This window comes from Hesperophylax consimilis, chromosome 2 (genome assembly GCF_061612785.1).
Source record: "Hesperophylax consimilis isolate HC1 chromosome 2, BYU_Hcon_1.0, whole genome shotgun sequence".
In the NCBI taxonomy this organism is placed as follows: Eukaryota; Metazoa; Arthropoda; class Insecta; order Trichoptera; family Limnephilidae; genus Hesperophylax; species Hesperophylax consimilis.
The window spans coordinates 31,020,412-31,041,457 of record NC_142837.1 but is presented as its reverse complement, the minus strand read 5'-3'; the positions used below and the strand labels follow the sequence as shown (position 1 = coordinate 31,041,457).

At 31.4% G+C, this 21,046-nt stretch overlaps 2 protein-coding genes across 3 annotated transcripts in view; one reads left to right on the top strand and one right to left on the bottom strand.

Moving 5' to 3' along the window:
- Nucleotides 1-4,057, bottom strand: part of LOC149425905 (phorbol ester/diacylglycerol-binding protein unc-13-like) — a 304,195-nt gene extending 300,138 nt beyond the window's left edge. Inside the window, exon 1 of the mRNA XM_089643854.1 lies at nt 3,993-4,057. Coding sequence (XP_089499980.1) covers nt 3,993-4,014 — 22 coding nt within the window. The 5' untranslated portion in view covers nt 4,015-4,057. The remainder of the gene's footprint in view (nt 1-3,992) is intronic.
- A 4,931-nt stretch (nt 4,058-8,988) lies between these two features.
- Nucleotides 8,989-21,046, top strand: part of LOC149425904 (ras-specific guanine nucleotide-releasing factor 1-like) — a 95,249-nt gene continuing 83,191 nt past the window's right edge. For both annotated transcript variants that reach the window (XM_089642150.1, XM_089642143.1), the window contains exons 1-2: nt 8,989-9,346; nt 10,146-10,424. In XM_089642150.1, coding sequence (XP_089498276.1) covers nt 10,406-10,424 — 19 coding nt within the window. In that variant the 5' untranslated portion in view covers nt 8,989-9,346; nt 10,146-10,405. The remainder of the gene's footprint in view (nt 9,347-10,145; nt 10,425-21,046) is intronic.

The window sequence follows — 21,046 nt, the reverse complement described above, 5'->3', positions numbered from 1 at the left end:
AATCAAGAGTTAAATAATTTTATTAAAAGGTAAGGTATTTATTTTTCGTCTGTTCCCTAAAGTTAAAATATTTATGAACGACGGGTAATTTATGTACTTAGGATATTGAGTTTAAAATTTACGAACAATAGAAATTTTCTTTTTACTCTTTACATATTATGAATATTGTAAAAGAGCGACCAAACAATGTAATTATCTTTAATTTATAACTCGTAAAATATAGACTTTTTTTCTATAAAAGATATTTTTTGTGTCTTTTTATGCATTTAAATATAAATTGTTTGGTTAGCACCAGTTATTTAGAATGTCTATAATATATTAAATAACTTGACGGTTTGATTATAATTATATAATTTAATATCGTCGTTGAATTGTAATTCAAAAACAATTGTAAAAGTCATTTAGAAAAACAAGAAATAAAACTAGTGTCGCTACGCCCATACTGGCTTTTACAAACATTTGACATATAGAATAGTTTGGTGGAACATCAAGAAGTAAAATTTGCCATTAGTTTTGTAGAAATTCGATATTGAAAAAGTGATATTATTATTTATTTAATCTACCTTTAATGAAGAAATTTTGTACGTCATTTATTACCTCTATTAGTTCATTGGGATTTTTACATCCATAACTACAGATAAAAATGTTATTGGTACTACCGGTTGCATGTAAATTAGTCAATAGTTTGAAATGTCAGTTACGTCACATTTTTTAAATATTGGCATAATATAGCTGGATTCCAATAGACGAAAAAATATCCTGAAAATAGTAGGCGGCTTAATAGAATGGTCAGTGGCTTAGAAAATACAAAGGAGCTTTGTTTTAAGAAAATTGACGGGATGGAATACATTCCTGGGGAATTGTCTAAGGAACATGTTTTTTTTTTCTCGCAATACTTTTTATTTTAATTTATTTAAGGAAAAAAACACAGATACAAATGGTAATTAAAAGATAATTTTATAAAACAATAACTTGAGAATTCGCCTGCAACCTAACTATTTCGCACAGATTTCTCAATGTCAAATAAAAGTGTACAAATATTTTTTATACAAATTTAGAGATAAATCATAAAAAAGTACTTAAAGAGTAAAGTGAATGAAGTAAGAACACATTCCTTTTTTTATAGGAAAACAGACTTCAATTTTCTTCCAAAAGTACCACATCGAAAAATATGCAGGAATCCTTCAGGTCTTGGTTTTTATTATACAATTCGCACATTCTTCTGATTGAATCCCTAACACCAGCATTTGTGCGCGTACGGCTAATATGGAATAAGTCGTTAAGCCTCGTCGTTCTGGGTGGTATTTTAAAGTTTATTAGATTGAGTAAGCCAGGACAGTCGATAAAGTTGTTACAGATTTTGTACAAGGTCATCAGGTCAAGGTAAGTTTACCGGTTAGTAAGAGTGGAGACGTTATATTTCATGAGCATATCTGTGTATCTCCGTTTAGGTGCGCTCATTCTGTGGTTGAGGTAACGCAGAAATTTCATCTGGATACTTTCAATATTTTCTTTATAGATATCGTAAAGTGGAGTCCATATGGAGGTGCAGTATTCAAATTGAGAACGGACCATCGTATAGTAAAGCAGAAGGTAGGTTTAAAGTTTTCGAAATACGCGTCTGTTTCTAATAACAAAGCCTAGCATGCAGTAAGCTTTATTCACAGTGTTTTTAATGTGCGCATCGAAATGAAGTTTGGAATCAAAAAGTACGCCAAGATCTCTTATACAGTATACGTGATCTAGTGAATAGTTACCAATATAATAATTGTGTTCAATAGCGTTACGATTTTTTGTGAAGCTTATTTGTTTACATTTGTTATAACTTAGGCAAATTTTGTTTTCATTGCAAAACGCTTCGAACCATACCAAGTCTCATTGGATGAGCAGACAATAATTTAAATTCCTAACAATGGCAAATATTATTTATACCTAAGAGAGATAAACAATGCATGAAACATTCAAAAACAGTATAATTAAAAAGTATAAATAACAAAAAGTATATTATTCCGTAATGTAGCTGTCAAATGTGTAGTGTTTGAAGGAATTATATCTTCTGATGTTTCATAACTATAAACATGTTTAAAGAAATCTGCGAAAATATTTAATATGTATTATATATTGTTGGCGTGTTTATACTATCCACAAGCTTTTCTGGTGTCGTGTATTATGTTTTTAAGAAATTTCCGGAGGTTGTTCGATTTTAACGCTGTGGTTTTATTCTTAATTGGAAATGTTTGCAAAACTCACAAATATTTTAATAAGAATAATTAAAAACATATTTGGGTTACAAATAATCTGAAAATATTTAAAAACATATTTGGGTTACGAATAATTTGAAAATATTTAAATTCATCCGGCCTACCTTGCAATTATAATTGAATAACATGTTTTTGGTGTTAATATAGAGGAAGCTAGCAGAACAATTATATCCTTCCATTATCTATCCTTTTAATTTACATTTCCAATGTTTTCCTTTACCGTACTAATTACCGCTGCATGGTATTCACATAAAGAAAAAATATACGTATACTTAAAAAATACTTCGGTATCAGATGCAATATACAAAATTAGGTATATCTGTATAAAGAGCAATAAATATGTGAATAACAGAAAACTCTTCTTTCGATAGTTAACAAAGTAATCGTTATTGAGAAAAATTGCCTTTCTCAACCCTACTCCATGTATATTTTTATATTTCTACTGATTTGAAGGCTTTTCTTCTCTTTCTGTGTATATTTCGTTTTCCATACAATTTACTTTTCTCAGCCCTATTTCATGTAATTTTTATATTTCTACTTATTTCAAGGCTTTTCTTATCTTTCTATATATATTTCTTTTTACATACAATTTACCTTTCTCAACCCTATTCCATGTATTTTTTTATATTTCTACTGATTTGAAGGCTTTTCTTCTCTTTCTTTATAAATTTCGTTTTCCATACAATTTACTTTTTTCAAATCTATTTCATGTATTATTTTTTATATTTCAACTAATTTCAAGGATGACTTAAAACCATTACTTTTTCGGATTTTTGTTTTTATTACATGGTAAAAATCAACCGTGAAATGTTTTCTTCTCTTTCTTTATATATTCCGTATTCTATACAATTTTCGTGCATATACAAGTTTATTTGTTTGTTCTGTTTGTTCGTTTATGTTTATATGATTTGGTTTATTGTAATGCTTTATCACAAAACCCTGGAAAGCAAACGGTTTATTTTTATGGTGAATCTTGGCACCAAAATTGTTGGAAATACATCCGTATGTTTTATTACGAAAATAACAATGAACGTAAGAGTTCCACAAAATTGTCTATTTCTGAACATAAATTTTTCTGGGCTTGTGTCATCTTTGGGGATGCTCTGTGGATGGTTTTTTTAAAGAAATGAAGGAGGTCTTTAACAGACCCATGTTACAGGAGGGAGGAAATATAGAGGAGAGCAAATCGTTCCTTATCTGAACCGTTGAACACGAGAACGAGTCAAAGGAGCGACCCGTTCTCACGTGAAAAATGCTATCAACCACAATTTTTTTTTTAAATGATTGAATAGTAATAATCTAGAATAACAATTTAAGCGGATAGGAAATTCGATAAAAAATATTTTTAATATTTTACAAAGATATTGTCATTGTCACGTGAAATAAGAATATGTGTGTATTTCAGTTAGGTTATAATTTGGCTATTTTTTGTTCAAATATCCATTCATTTTTAGTTAAAAGTGAAAAAAGTTTTTTTCATTAAATTACTCAGATCTCTTTAGTTTTGCAAAGACAAATATTTTATTTGACAATCGATTGGATGGCTTGACTTTCCTTTGACTTAAACATATATATCAGATTAATGTGTAAAGCTTAAAAAGGTGTTCAAATCAAATATATCAACAAAAATTCTAATTTTCACCGATTAAGGCTGAAAACAGTGATACATGTTGTCATTAGAAAACAAATGCAAAGCTTCCCGCAAAAAGCTAAATTCTTATAGTGGCTCACCTGTAACACTAAGCAGTGACATGACGGCAACCTGACCGCACTTTTCCCACCAAAAATCCACGGCACAATTGAACAATCCAACAGTGTATATTGTCAACGTTCTAAATAATACAATCAAAAACTTGCACTGTAACCTCGAAACGACACCGGTATCTTTTATCTAACGATAAGATAAACAATACCACTGCACTCGAGGGTTGTTAGATATTTATCAATCGTAGTATTAATATTATTATAATTGTATGATACAAAACTACAATGTATTAAAACTGAACACAAGAAAATTTAACACAGTCCACTGTCCAAAACAACATCGATTGTCTCAATTTTTCAATGTATAATAGCGCATTCACGTCAGCTAAATTTTGGTCCGTACAACGTAGATGTGTTATTAGCTGGTTTCAGCTGGTGCTGTCAGAGGTCGCCTGTTTCACAGAGTTTAGGGGTTAGGGCTCCGCTGTAGGGCAGGTCGCGGGTCGGGGCTGCGGTGGCGAGCCCCCGTCGGGCCGCGGCCGGGACATCAGAGCGCCCCCATCGCGCGCGGCATGGCGGTGCCCGCTGAGAGGCGGATTGGACTGTGACTAGCTGTCCGGTTTCCCGCCCCGCCGCGCCCCGGTGTGCGGCGCCATCTTGGACGCCATCTTGCGCATGCGTACCGTCCGTAAACATTTTCACGGAGGTACGTGTAAGCTCGTAGACAACAACTTTTCATGTTAAACTTTCTGAAAAAAAGTTACATTTAGACTGGAAGCGCACTAAGCAGTCAGGCTGATGCAGCTAATATTTGGGGCTCATTGTTGATATTTCAACAGGAAAGTTAAACAAGTGTGTAACCCTCTGAAACCTGTTGTAAATTTGCCTAACTTCTGTTTAATTTTGTGCATATTTGTTGGTTCAACAATTTATTTATAAATTTGATAAAAGTTGAGTTTCGAACCCGTGACATCTGGATCTGGAGCCTGGAATATTGACTGCTCTGCCACAAAGGTCGCCGGAAGGAAGAAGTAGTAATTTCAAGGAAATCGCAAATATGTAGTCGGTCTTTGTGGTTTTAAATATATCACTATCCTTGTCCCAAAATATGTAACTGTTGATTTTTACTTCATATTAAAAACAAAACTCCGAAATGGTCATCATTTTAGTTAAAAAATGAAAAACCGTTTCGTACGATCTCACCATTACTGCATAATCCTTGGTTATTTTCCACGTGAAAGGGTGGGCGATGACGTCAGAGTCGTATCATCTCTTTCCAATGCCGTAAGCAGACGCATTAGGTTACTCCCGTAGTAAGTATGCGGATCAACGGTATTTCATTCTACGTACACTTTGGAATAACAAGGTTACATCTGATACAGCAACGTCATGCGGTAATGTGCTCTAGAGAGAAATATTTTAAAGTTCATTATTGCACAACATTGCCGTGTCAGATGGAACCTTCTTGTTCCAAGGGTCGGTATATAGGTATACTACGCCGGCATACGAAGGTGGTATAGATGGTATACGGTATAGGTATGAGTATGGGCATACCATTTCACCACTAGAACCAACGATTTTAGTAGTTGGTACCTACTCGAGAAACAGTGGAAAAAGTCGAATCGATTATGTCCGAAAACTTGTTCCCTAGTTTGAAAATTATTTTGGTTTTGCCATGTGAAAATATTTTGACAAGTAGGTACCTAATATTAGTTTGTCCATCAGTGTGTTTTTTTTTCATGATATATGTTTCACCTTATTTTATTGCCATATTTTTACATTTAAAATATACGTCAATCGGTAAAAAAATTATGGGTATTTCCCTCCCTAAACACGAGAATTTCTCAATTAGGGAGGTATTGTTACCACTAATATTATATATTATATATATTGTTTAATTATGTATTATATGTATATTGGTTAATAAATAAAATAAAAAAATAAAAAAAGATAACAAAAGTTTTATAAATTGACCGCCAGCTCAATATTTTATTCATGAATCTATGAATAATTTGTTTTGGTAAATGTTAATTAGAAATAATAATAATATTTTTAGTATACCGAAGCCAATAATTATTATGACAAATTTATTATGACAAATTTATACTTATTTTATGCGAAATAGGTACGAATCGAAATTAAAGTATTTATGCTAAATATTTTTAGAAATATGTTACTTTTAAAGGTTTTCTGTAATTTTTCTTTTACCTTTATAAAATATCCGCCAAACTAAAGAAAACGGAACCTTTCAAAACAGTGAGTTTTCCTACAATCCCTTTCATTTAAGTTTCCATCCTGAATTCATAGATGGCAGTAATTCCTTAAGAATTGTCACGAAAGTTCTACATCAATTACACAGTAAAATTTTGATGAAGTTGTAATGAAAATTGATAGATATTGCTATAATATTAGCAGTAATTCAATCAATTTTAGCAAAAATGGTATTCACAGATGTGTGATATTATATCGTTTGCCATTTAGACTTAGAAATTTTATTTAAAAAAAAGAAAAATTAAAAAGAACTTAATTAAATTATTCGCAATTAATTAAACGCAAAATAAATACCAAAAAGTCACATAAATCAAATAATATTTTTAGATGTTCTTTTAGATATGAATTTATGATGGTTATTTCGATAAATAGAAAATATTTCAACTTATATTGATTATTCGTGTAAAATTAGCATTCTGGCATCCAAGGGCCAACTTAACTTTTACCAGAGTTATTTTTTTGCCAGAAACGATTTAAATTTTTAAAGTCGTACGTCTTATTGCCATCAAGAATTGGCAGCGTAAAACTCAATTCAATATAAAATAAAAAGAAAATATTTCATGAAAAAAAACATAACATTGTTAATGTACCTTTTGCAAGTTCAGACAGATATAGGACGTTCAAAAATTCATTGCATCCTAAAACTGCAATTATTTGTACGTCTCTAAAAGAACTTACTTATTTATTTAAAAAAATATATCGGTTCGATGCATTACGTTAGTCCCCAGTCATATGATTTTTTTACATAAAAAATTGTGTTCATTAAATTTTATCTTCCAAGGACATGTTTGAAATCGTCTTTAATTTTTTTTTTCCGAAGCCAAGGTTCAATGTTTGAAAATAACGTTCAGTAATATTTTATTTTAATTAAATTATTTTTTCAAGATATGTCATATTTCATCTCCAAAATTTTAATTCAATTTGCTTCATACGACCGTTACTTTTCTTCCATAATTTGGCAGTTTCATTTCAGACTCGCTTTCCCAGGGGCGGGGTTGTTGGGGGCGCGCGCACCGGGTCGATTTAGCGCCACAGGTGCCCAGCAGAGGGGCCGCGGCTGGCGGCAGGCGAGGGGGAATTCCCGGCCGAAAGCCGCTGGAGACAGTCGGAGATTGCCGAGGATGGCCGAACGGTGAGACGAGGTATTACGTAGATAGGGTGTTGGCATGCGTGAAAGTTTTACCCAATCGTGGGGAAATTACTGTTACTATAATTATTATTCGTAGTTATTTATAGCCATGTTTAAAATATTAAACTATAAAAGATACATAAAAATAAAAACAATTCAACGGTATAAAAACTAATATTTTTAACTAATGGTAGTCAAAACAAACATAAAAAAATATATATTTAATTCTTGCAATTGATTTCATGTCATGTTCCTAATAGAGTCACACTAACTAAAAATATATTTCACTGCAACAATAAGATCTGTTCGAGGAAAGAACAAGGGTTGGAATAACCGTATTTTGAAGGGCTATTCTACACAGATAAAGCATGAATAAAGCCTATGGCTTATGACAGGCGAATGCAATAACTCAATTTGTAAGGTTAATTCACAGTCAGCTTACCGGGTGGCGAACAAAATCTGCATCTCGAGAATCATTTGTCAGCATTGGAACGGTGATCGTTGTACGGTAGCACTCGTTATGTTGAATTGGATAGCGATAATTGCGATAAAATACGTTTAAGGGATTATTCCGATAAATAACCGGCGAGAGTACACACATTGGTTTTGACAAGACGAACGTTTCGATGCAATTGTACGGCTCACGGCCCTCCGTGATTATAGTTGACGTGAGTGAATTCAAACTGTACAGTTCAAATTTTGACCATACTATTCGTCAGCACACGGCCTGTCAAAAGCAAATCGACGTGATGGAACAATATCAGTACCAACTTGTTTATGAACTCCCTTATTCCTCGCATTCATTGCTTAGGTTTAGGTAACCAATGTGCAGTAGTATCAGATATTTTTTTAATAGAACCGAAATAACTTACAAAAAGTTTTCCATGTTTTGTTTCCTAGAGCCTCAGCTTTAATTTTAGTGTTACGCTATATACATATTTTATTATCTTTTTTTGTTAAACAAGTTTTATTCTGTAAGTAAATGACACGTAAGTAAATACATAAATAGTATGGAAGCTTATGAACTGTAAAAAATATCCATTTCATCCAGGAACATACGTCATATTGACATTATTATAAACATTTAAAAAATTTTAAATTTTTTATTATTAACACCATCAGTGTGACAATTTTATTAAAAATATATGCCGTCTATAAACATAATATTAGATTTATATTTAACCCGCTGTACGCATTCTCTACATCATCCATTTAATGTGTAACAGAATATCTCATATCTTCAATGCAAAGTTTTTCGTTTTGAACGTTTATTTATTATGGGTCTACATCATAACATTATAATGGTGTTATATAAAAGTAGACATTAAAAAAATTGTGTGGGAAAACAAAACAAAACATAAGTTGGAATCTTTCAATATGATAATATAATGTCATACATTTCCAAAATGCGTGAGCTTAGAGAGCGTTGGACTGATGTTTTAACAACACAAAAACTAATTGATTAAAAATACTCAATTTATAATCATTTTTTTAAAAAGGACCTTTATCAAAATCCTTTCTGCAAAATGATTTCTCCAACAATGGCAACACAGCACCGCACGGATCGCAGGCTGGAATCAACACATATACCGTGCGGGTTCAACAGTTTGCGGTACGCGGGTCCAAGTCAAGGTCGAACAGCTCCTCAAGCAAATACGTCACAATGTCGACCAAAACAAAAAAAAACAAAATGTCGCGATCCTACCCAATAAACTCACCCACCAAAAATATCTGCATCCGCTGAGAAAATCATCAAAAATTGCAGGCGGATTCTAAACGGGAATCTTAATGCTTAACACGTGCCTAAGCGCATTTCGGTATGGAAATTTTAAGGAATTCCCGGGCTTTTGTTGTTATCGATTAATTTTCAAAGATCATAGCTGTTCGTTTTTGACTTAGTTCAAACCATTTACTGTACGATGTTTTAAATTATTTGTGAATAGTAAACCAAGCAGTTTTACGGTTTAGCGAACAAAATAATGTAAGTATTCGTTAATTACCACCTTTATGTATAACACATTTTTCTTAAAGGTTTAATATTATAAACCCACATACATATTTTTATATTTAACATTTTAGCTTGATCTCAGATTTGGAAAAACTGGATGAAAGTTGCAGTACCTTTCATAATTTATTCTTTTTAAATTTCTTAATTTAATCGGATTTTCTTATAATAAACACTTTTTATCATTCATCCAGGTTTTTGAAATTCCCTTAAAAATTACTTTTTGACTCTGCATATTTATTTAATGGTTTGAGAAACTATGTATTTAAAAAGTAGCGTAATTTTTATGGAAATAATGAAATATAATATATCTTTGTATAAGAAGTAATTTTTTTTTGATTTTTAAAAATTCCAACAATGTATGTTATGAGTGTGCTCAAAATTGAAATCAATTAAAGGATGAAACACTGATAAATTGTTAAGGTACTTTGTGGCGAAATTCATAACAAAATAATAATTAATTATTTTAAACTAAATCAATATTTCATTATTTTTTCTTATACCCTATTAAATGATAACAATATTATGTCAATTCTACAACCTTCAAAATTTTACAATATATCTGCAAAGGGTTAAAAATATATGGATTAGGTAGTATTTTTAAATCTAATAATGAATGCAACATTTACTTATAATGTCGTTTTCATAATAATTTTGCGTAACACAATAATTCTTAACATTCTCATAACGTCACCAAATGACGACCCTCAAATGATCAAGAGTCGTTCTTACAACATACGGGCTAAATAAATTACAATTTGATCCTTGATTCCAGGATTTCGAGATGACTATAGGGCCTGTGTATTTGTAAATGACGAACGATGACGTACGGCCCTCCGTACAGCCTCGGATCGAAGTACGAGTCTTCCTATACACGCACAGCGGGTTCCGCAATCAACAGGGCCGGGAGCTTTCCAGTATCAGAGCAGAGTATCGAGAGCTTTCGGGGAATGAAGACCTGTAGAATGTGGCGAGCTCTGAGCTTTTACGAGATTAGCGACTTTCCCCAAACAAAGTGCTAACTTGACGGGCGTGATGTTCAACACAACAACAAGTGAGTACTTTCATAATGTGTTTTACGATAAACATTGTGACCAAGCTGGTTTCTCTCTATCTACGTTGTTCAAATTACATTTATAATTTCATTCTTTGTTTTTCTCTGTGTTTAAATGTTTTGGTAAAGTGATCCACCGTTTATCAATATACTTTATAAATAAATAACATGATGCCAAACTGCTTAAATTTATAATTTCTTCGATTAAGTCTTAACGTTTAACATTATCGATCAAAATGTTAATCAATCAAGTACTTTTCTGCCAGAGTAATTTGAATTCAGACTTTTATACTCTCACTCAGATAATCGTACAAGAACTTCAATAATTTACCACAGTTTTAGATTTTTTGTTCTAATTGCACATCATTAAACTTTTTCTTTCCGTAAAATCATTGCCAAACTACTTGCAAGAAATTTTAATGTTTGACACGTTCTGTAGATGTTCCTCTCTATTTGAAGTGAGCATTAACCGAATAATATTATCTCAACATATTTTGACTAGATGAAAGTTAAAATAAACTGCCGAATTACTGTTGCATATTAAAGCAAGAACTAATACACTTTGGCTTGCGTTAATTCAAAACATTTTTTCAAAAAAAATCTACAAGTAGCATTATTTGCATAGTACCATAATGTTTACTTTAAAAACAAACTTTATGAAAACTTATATTCCACCATATTTTACATAAGAAATTTTCTTGTACTCTACAGCGCCCTTGAGGTGTTTTTGCACAAAAACGGCGCTATACAAGTCATCCAAGTATTATTATTAACTGGCGAGTTGTAGGTATTAGTGGGACGTGGAATAAACATTGAAACCATAAGAAAATTACAAAGCGGACATACCTTTTATTTAACTTCTTGCCATTTTCTGTTATTTATTTATCTTCTAAAATATTTTACAAAGTTTTGTTTTCGTAAGTGTTTCGCAGGTCACTACTCGTATACATAAACTTCGAAAGTTTTTTGTAACACACATTAATTTGTATTGTTAAAATAAAAATAGTTGGATGGATGAATACGTAACGCACATGTAAGATAAAAACGTGACTTTACGTATTGCTTTACAAAGCACACTTCTTAATAAATGTTGATGTGAAATATATTTTTTACAAGTATTGGGTTTTGTTGAATAAATTGGACATGCACGGAACAAGAAAATATATTGTGGGACATAATCTCTAATTTTTATCATCATTGGGAAACTCTAGTTTTTTCTATTGTTCGCTGGGTAAGATTAAAATACTCAAGAGAGAGAGAGAGAGAGAGAAGAAAGAAAGTTCCTTCCATTGTTAAAAAAATCGTAAAAAATTTCTTCAAATAAGGTAACCTGCTGGACAGTTAATTTTTTCGTATTACATATAGAAATATTGTATCAAGGATTTTACCCTTTATTAGACCTTCGTAAATTGGCTCGAATTTTCTGTATCGTTGGCGACAACCAATTTCAACTAGAACACAGCTTTCATCGACTTCCCATTTTCTTTGCGATCAAAAACATTTCTCATTCTTGTTATTCTTTTTTTCATGTGATTTTGTCAAATTTTATTTGAAAGTAGGTACCTACTTCCTACCTGTGAGTATGTTGAAAAGAGATAATTGGTGATTCTCTTTTGGCTAAAAAAGATAATTTTTTATAGAAAATTCATTTTTATGTAAATACTTCATACCTGTCCATGTACAAGTCTGTTCTATATGCTGCAAATACACAAATGCATTATGAACATTTGAATTGCTTAGTGCCTAACATATTGTATCAGAAAATTCGGCTAAGTAAACATATTTTCAAATAACGTAATTTTTAATTTTTTCAGTTGTCCAATGCACGCATTTGCACATTGTGATTATAAGTCTATCAACTCTATAATAATTTCATAGCAAAATAAGTAAGTTATTTATTTCAAAGCTTAAAATTTTTTGAACAATTAGAACTTGATTTTTTTTAGATAAAAGATTATTCTTCGTAACCTTGAATAAAATCAGGCAAAAAATCACGTTCTCACCGTTAAACAAAAGCAAACCTCAAGGTTAATGAACGCGGGGAAATCTACCGGCAGCTCGCTACATTTTCGAAGAGAATCCTCACGAATATGGGTCACTCTGCTCCCAAATCCAGATAACTGGGAATATAGGTTATCTACAGGTGACCCAGAATCCTTGACCTATTTAAGGCACAGTTTACAGATAATATTATTGTTATAACCCGCGATGCGTGACACGATTCAATAGTAGATGTTACTTTAATTTGTCTGTTTCATGTTTTTTGGGTAGTTTCTTTTAATATTCTAACTCAACACGTGAACACGGAATGTCGTGTGAAGAATCATTTTACAAAGAACTTATTGTTTGACGTAAGTCTTCTAGGGCACAAGTTTTAGAAGCAAGAAAAAAAACCAGCTGGTCTAATCCAAAGCTAATTTGCAACAAATCGTGGAATCAATGCTCCAATTGAATCAAAGTTAACATTCTCATGTAATGATTTTCTAAAATTGTACAAATATTATATTATTATTCATAATAATATAGTGATTATATAAGACATACTGCCAAACTGTGAAACTCCGTGCTCCTGCGGCCGAATGTATATCTTGCGTTTAATTTTGTAAAAACTTCATTTTTGTAATATGTTTTTGCAAAACATAACGTCTTTACAAATTATGTGTTATTATATTATTTACAAACATTGTATAAACCTATCATAAGTAGTTTCCCTGAAATAGCTATAATATAAATTGTTTATTCTCACTAATCAAAACAAAATCCCACAACAAGAAATTATATTTTTTACGTTGCCGAGAGGCATTCAACGGATAAAATATTAAATTGCCGACAGGGAATTCCAGTAAAACGAATACAATATTTTTCTGAATTATTTTTATAAACGATAATACTATTATTTAATTTAAAAAAAGTTTCCATAATAACAAGTTTTGCTGTGCAATTATTAATTTTTGAGGGTGAGGTTTGAAAATGCAGCGATGACAGTTTAATAATGCCTTCGGAAGGCGATAAGCTATAACGGGTAATTATCTTTTTTTATAAATAAACTGTTAGTTATTAATTATATTATTGAATACATCAAAGAAAAACATAAAATCAAAATGTTCTACAAATTAAGCTTGATAAAAAAGAAAATTACATGACAAACTGCTTTGGCAGTTTAGCGGGAATAAATAATAAAAAATAAAAAAATAAATGTGTTTACTGAAAAACATCGATATAGATATTCAGTATGATTTTTATGGAATTAATTTCTTTTACAAGAAGTTTTTTGCATTTTTTTTGTTAATTTGCTGTGGAATACTTCATATTTTGTAAAACTATTACCTTCCTACCGAACGCTAAATAAATTCTCTTCCGTTCGTAACTTCTTTTTGTTGGTGTGCGTAAAGAGACAATGCTCCAATACACTCACAGCCACCTGTCGGTATGCATATTATTTGGTTTTATTGATCACGTTTCGGCGGAAGTGTGAGTTTTACTAAATGTATAATATATTCGTCACAATCGATAAGTTTATTCAAAATGATAATGAACTAAGGGAAACTGGTCATTTGATGAAGAGTTCACTCATTTCAACAACACAATATTGCTTTAAAACTTGTACAAAATAGAAAACGTAACTTCTTTTCGTTTGGTTGTAGATATAATGTTATTTTATACGCTACCATAATTTAACTGAGCGAAGTCATGTTTTAACTCAACCGTTTTCAGCAATTCAGTCTGTAAATTTGTTTGTACTTCCCGCTTCCATTTCAAGATGGTCGTTTTTTAATGGTTCGGTGAAGATTCTTTATTACAAATGTGAAATCCTTGTGTTTATTTGGACTTTCTTATTCGTATTTTTATACTATAGTACCGACCTGCCTGAAAAAAAAAATTATCATTGAGATAGTGACGTTTCTCTGGAAAAATTGTATAATTCCTTTTTTGAAATTTTTTACCTTAAAAATAACGGTTTATAATTAAGAAGGTAGGCCTTTAGGTATCTACTTACAAATCTTATGATTTCAGAGGAAATTTTGGTTTTCGTGTATGAAATAGGAGAAAAATTGAATTACTATTTTTTTGGATGCTAGCTCTAATTAACTGTTCACAGAAGTACTAACTATTTATTTGACACAACTCAAGATTTGTTACTGCCCAGAACCAATGGCACTAAATTTTGTATTGTTTAGGAACTGTAGGTAGATAGGAAACAACGGTGAATGGAGATGAAGAACGCTTAGAAGAAATTAGATATCTATCTACACGGCTTTCTAATTTAATAACTAGCAAATATTTAAAAAAACATATTGATGCCGAATGGCTACATCATACTAATAAGGTGATCCTAAGAGAACCTTTTGTTCTGGAGCGAGGTAAAAAATTGCGTTTTTATAAGAAATCCATACTGAGAAAAATGAGCATTGCTGATTTATTAAACTCTGGTTAAAAACGGGATTACAGGCCATTTCCAATCTTTCATTACATTTTCAATATATCGGAACATGTGTTTATGCACCTGTATTTTCCCTGATAATATAAAATGACGAAATGCGAAAATATAATGCTTTTTTAGAACATTCACAGAGAAAACATGCTGATATTGAAAATTTATTAAGAATCTCCTCAAATTATTCGTAATCCTGTTAAAAACCGTATTGCAGGCCATTAACAAATGATTTGATATGTATACTGATAAACTTTAATTAAAATCCCAATGTTTAAACACGATGTCGTAACACGTGTTAATAAAAATACTAACATTTTCGCATTTCGTCGCTACATATTATTAAGACAAATGCAGGTGCTTAAAGATGTGTTGCGATATTATTATGAATTTACTATAACTTTATCATGAAGTGGCCTGCAGTCTAACTAAGTCTAACCGGATTGCCAATGATTTGAAGATGTTTTTAATAAATCAGCAATAATCATTTTTCTCCGGGCGTATTCTGACATCGCGGCAATATACTCTCTTTTAACTAGATGTTTAATAGGAAACCTATCAACTCATTCGTTATGCAGTCCCGTTTTTAAGCAGATCACAAATAATTTTAAGAGATTAAATAATTTATTTATAGAGCGGAGACGGTTTATATATAGTTCACGTGAGAAATTAGGCCATAGGCCCATTGTGCTCTGTCATCTCCCAACAGTCACCCGGTCCCTTTTATAAAGTTCACCAGGTTTGTCATTAGATATTTTGCTATGTCTTCTGGTTCTACAATGTGTCTTCCCAGGTCTGATCTCCCCGTTGGTTCCCTGAAGGCCCCACGACATAAATGTTCACTCCCCCTTGGTTCCCTGAGGGCCCGAGGAGGGAAGAGGACCTCATCTCTCCACTCCACTCCTCCTTGATTCCCTGAAAGCCTCTATTAAAATATTGCTTATTTATTAGGAAGAGATTCGTAAAAAATTAACAATAATTTATATCAGTACATATTCTCAGTGCATCTACATTTTTAATGAAATTTAAAGGACAGACTTTTATTACTATCATTAGAATATATACAATAATCAACAATGTAAAATTCTTATTTAATCTTATCAACAAGTATACAAAGATGGCACCGAAAAGAAACTGAACTAATGGTGCTGGGTACTTTTTTGTAGCACTGGGTTCTGCCTATAGAACCATGTACAGCTTTCTCATTCCCTATTCAGAACGCCAAGCGGTAGTGTGATTTTTTTGGTGACTGTTGTTTTGTGTGCTCGTCGTTTTTGAGATGGCTTATTTTCAAAAAGGTTCTTAATGACCCAAACTTTTTATCTATATATTATGATATGGATAAGACTCTGAAATAAAGAGACAATCCATTGAAAGACTACAAATTCACTTGGCCCCAAAAAAGCTCGTCAAGTGAGCTCAAACATCAAGACAATTCTGATTTATATTTTTGAAGTGAGATGAATCATCCATTCAAAGCTTGTTATTTATTTGAGCTTGTTATCAAATTTCAGAACCACAAATATTTGTGGTTCTGAAATTTGAGTTTTCGCAGTAGCATAGTCTTCGTAGGCCGTTTTTAATATTTCAAGAGTTTTTGTGCCAGTTTTCAAAACTCGCAAGTTTCGAGATTACAAAACAACACCGTCAAAAAATTCACTCCTAACTGGTGAAAGGTAGCTGTACACGGTTATACCAGCAGAACTCAATACTACAAAAACCATGCTCCCCGCAAAATCAGTTCGGTTTCTTTTGGGTACCCCCTCGCATAGTTAAATTTCATAACAACGTACTCAATTAATCTTTTTGATTCCTGCAGAAAACTTTAGCGCTTTTATCTACATAAATGAAACTAATTGTTTGTTAAAAATCTTAAGTTTCTGAAAGTTCTTCAATAATAATAATAATAAGAATTCAATAATAATAATAATAACAAATTTCGCCAATGTTCGTCCATATATTATCTTCGCATAAATTGGATACAAGTGTTTAATCTTCAAAAGCACGTGTTGTTAATTAATTAATTATATCGGGATGTTCTATATTAGCACCGTCCGAGTATACATTTAGGCACAATCAAGTTTTAAAAATAATTCACCAAAATTTGGTAATTAAACATAACTTGATTGACTGCCGTAATATAGTACCATATTGTGAATACCAACCAAATTCATTTTTAGAAAACGAATTTTATAAAATATATTATGATAAAACTATACTAACAGACCGAGCGATTAGTCATAATAGACCCGATATAGTTTTATATGACAAAATTAAAAAAATAACTTATATCATTTATGTCGCTATTCCAAATTCCTGTAATATTCAAAAATCTGTGAAAAAATAAGAAAATACACAGATTTAGAAAATGAAATAAAAAGAATTTGGCATTCTCAGATTATAAAAATATTACCATTCGTTATTTCGGCTACTGGCATTATACCTAGCTCTCTAATTAAAATTTAGGCGTATTAGATCTATCAAAAAAATTATATATAAAGATGCAAAAGTCGGTCATTTTGAATACATGTAGGATAACAAAAGATTTTTTAAATATTTATGTTGAGGGATCAGTAGGATTTATAGGCCCTGTTAGAAGTTCAACCGAGCCGAACCCTCTGATATGAAAATATCTGGAGTCGGGGAATTATTTTCCCATTTGATCTCTGGTGAGTTGACGTGTTGTTCTTGTATTGTTTTGTATTTATTTTGCTTATATAATGCACTTACATAATGTTGATTGACTAGATGATCATTTGTGGAAAAGTGAGTGGAAGGGTTAAGTTTTTCCTTTGGGGAAGATTTAACCCGGACAACAAAATCAGAAGTTAAAAAAAAAAAAAAAAAATCGAATATTTGTTTAGCGCCGTTTTTGTGTAAAATCATCATCTCGAGGGCGCTGTACAAATATATAATACATTTCTACAATGATATATGGTATTAAAAACTATATATGGAGATAATATACAGTACACTTCTTAACTGGTAGGTCACTTGAGATGAACTTATGAATTAACAATAACAAATTGTTTATTAGCGAAATTTAGATACAGGATTTAGGATGTAATTGGAAAATTGAATATAACTGGACTTGGTACCTCTATCATGAATGGCATATTTAATTAAAGTATATTTTTTAACGGATAAAAAAGTAAGTTTTTAGTTTAGACCTGAAAATTGCTTTGAAATTTTGATATAACGTTGCATTCGAATACCCGTCTGTTTTTATGTACCTATATTACATAGATGTCACCTGTGAGAGTTAAAAACATTTTTTTAAAATATATCTCTGTATCAACATGTTTTTTTGCAAAAGAGCGCAATCTGTTGGGCGTAAAACCAACACGCTCTATTGTATCTCTATCTGCACAGATAGACTGGACCATAGAATTGCGTGGCGGGGTACAACTGGTATTATATAAATTTCGCCAATGTTCGTCCATATATTATCTTCGCATAAATTGGATACAAGTGTTTAATCTTCAAAAGAACGTGTTGTTAACTTGTATGGTCGTTGGTTATCGATTTGTCTATTTAATAATTCGTTGGTCTTGGCAAAAGGGGTCATCTATTTATTTCAATATTGTACAAGAGAGCAAAAATAAGATATCGATCAATTCCTCCAACCAACACATTTGGCCAATTTTCTCGATTAAACTTATTTATATAGTTGCCAGAGATCCATGAGACTTTATTAAAATAAAGTATTTTTATTATTATAAGATTTTTTTAGAGATTTTTGAAAAAATATTGCAAATGAGCTATTTTGCCAACAATATATATTTTTGTAATTTACAAATGTGTCGTTTTGACTAAAAAAATATATGCAAGGTCTGAATGTATCTTTTATTTTACAATATGTTTAATGTACCTTATATTTCAGAATACGATATATTAATAAGAAATGAAATAAAACATGATTAATTCAAACAAATAATGTGTATTGAAAATAAATTTACTATTCAACAGAATGCAAAATTATTAATGATTATTTTTATCGAATATAATCTTGTCAATTAATTGTACGGCTTTTATTAATTAATTTTAATTAATTACAAAGATATTATGAAAAAACATTTTTAAAACTAAAATTAAAATACAAACTTTGTGTATGTTGGTACGTATTTTAATGATCTTCATCCGAGCTAATAGAGTCATCATGTACCTCAGTTAGACGAGAACTATGCGGAAGAATAGTCTGAAGAATGGTATGTTTTAATATCATTTAAGTCATTTTCATTATGTCTCAAAGGTACGTATTACAACAGAAAAAATATGGAATGGTACCTAATGGGTGCTATAAAGTGTCAATTTTCCATCTTGAAGTTGATAAATTGACATGAATATCTGCGATTCTCAGTTACAAGCCGGAATCTAAAATTAACAATAGCTTTTAGTGCATATTAGAATACAAAGCTGGATTAGTATTTCTAAAACTCAATATTATTTTCTGTGCAAAAGTGATCAAAGACACAAGTCAACTTTTAGAAAAAAAAAATAAGAATCTATTTCGACAGCAGAAGTTGGAATCTGTACTTGCTTTTTCTGCCACATTTATAATTCAGTCAATGATGACTCTTTTATAACTTTTGTTGAAAGCTACTGACAGATACCTAATGCCACATACAAGATGAGAGCATTTTTTACTTTTGTAGAAGAATCCCTGAAAACGGAAAAGAGTTCAGATGACTCCTTCTTGCCATAAACATTTTTTTAAATTTGGCTCTATACAAACCTCACCATATGAATCCGGGCATTCTTGCTAAGTCACCAAACGTAGCAAACAACTTGGCGTGACCTGTGGTAGGGGTATTGGTTATCCAATAAATAGTTCCAGGTGGTTGTACGCATTGCCGCCTCCCAGATTGTCGAGTTTATAGAATTTAAAAAAATATAGAATTGTAACTATAGTTGAATATAATTGAATTGAAATTGAACTTAACATGTTTATAGATATAAAATCTAAATACATCTTTCCACCATTAATACTCCGTTTTAAAATCTCTATACGTTTACCCCGCGCAGGCAAAGCAAGTCCGTTTTCAAAATGTATGCATGAACCCCGAAATTTATATTCCTAATAAAGTTTCCGAGAAGTACTACATAATGCATGAAAGAGTGGAATTGTTGATAAGGGTGGGGCGGAAGGCCAACGAATTGATATCAACGCGAACCATTTGGTATGAAAAGTACGAGTTTTGCCGCTTTTCTGACATATCTTACGTTAATGTTGTTGAAAATGAGATGATGTTTGGAAAATTAATATTTTATATTGTGTAATATTATGAAAACGTAATATAATTTTTATCGATTCAACACACCAATGTAAAGTTTTATAACGATACGCTTTACATCAAGAGTTTTTTATATTACTTAGATAGGCAAGTACCTACATAAAATGTGTGCCTTTTAAATGAATTTAACATTATTTGGATTTTTTTTTTTTTTTTTTTTTTATAGTGAATACCTCACAAGAGTCCCAACTGCTCCCGTCTGGAGCCAGTGAGACTATGGCATCCCCAATTGGGGGATGTTGTGAGGCTGAAGGTAAGTGGGGAAGGGAAAGAGGAACGTGGGGAAGTACCTGGCTATTCAAATCTAGTCATTAAACACGGCTAAAGCCATTTGGAGCAACGTTTCAATTCTGAATGGTGGTCTTACACCAGGGCGATACTGGTAGTATCTTCCACTCTGGAAAATGGGATGAATCGTGATTAAGGTTTTTCCAATAATAATATCACCACTATATATTATTTACATCATTTGTTTTACGTTACGCTCAAATAATGAATCAATATACACAAGGTAATGCTTCTCTGGAAGAGTAGTATTAAATATTGTCATTGTAAATTGTAAACCTTATAACTTATATGTATTTTTTCCTTTAATAAATAAAAAAAAAAAATTTATTTAACTAATCACACGAATAATGTTTCACAGATTTAAGGCTGCATTCACACTCTCGGAGTTTGCTTGGGAGGATTTTTCGTTGATGCACTAATTAAAATCAAGCCGACAATATTGATCTTTCACAAAACATCACTACAAATTTTATGATATACTGAAACGATTCATATTTTTTTACGCTTTTTTTTATTTTGTGACCGTTACCGGTTTTGGTGATTCAAGTTCATCTTCAAACTGTTTGTCGTTAAATTAACCAAACAATTGAAAAATTAATTTGTGTAAC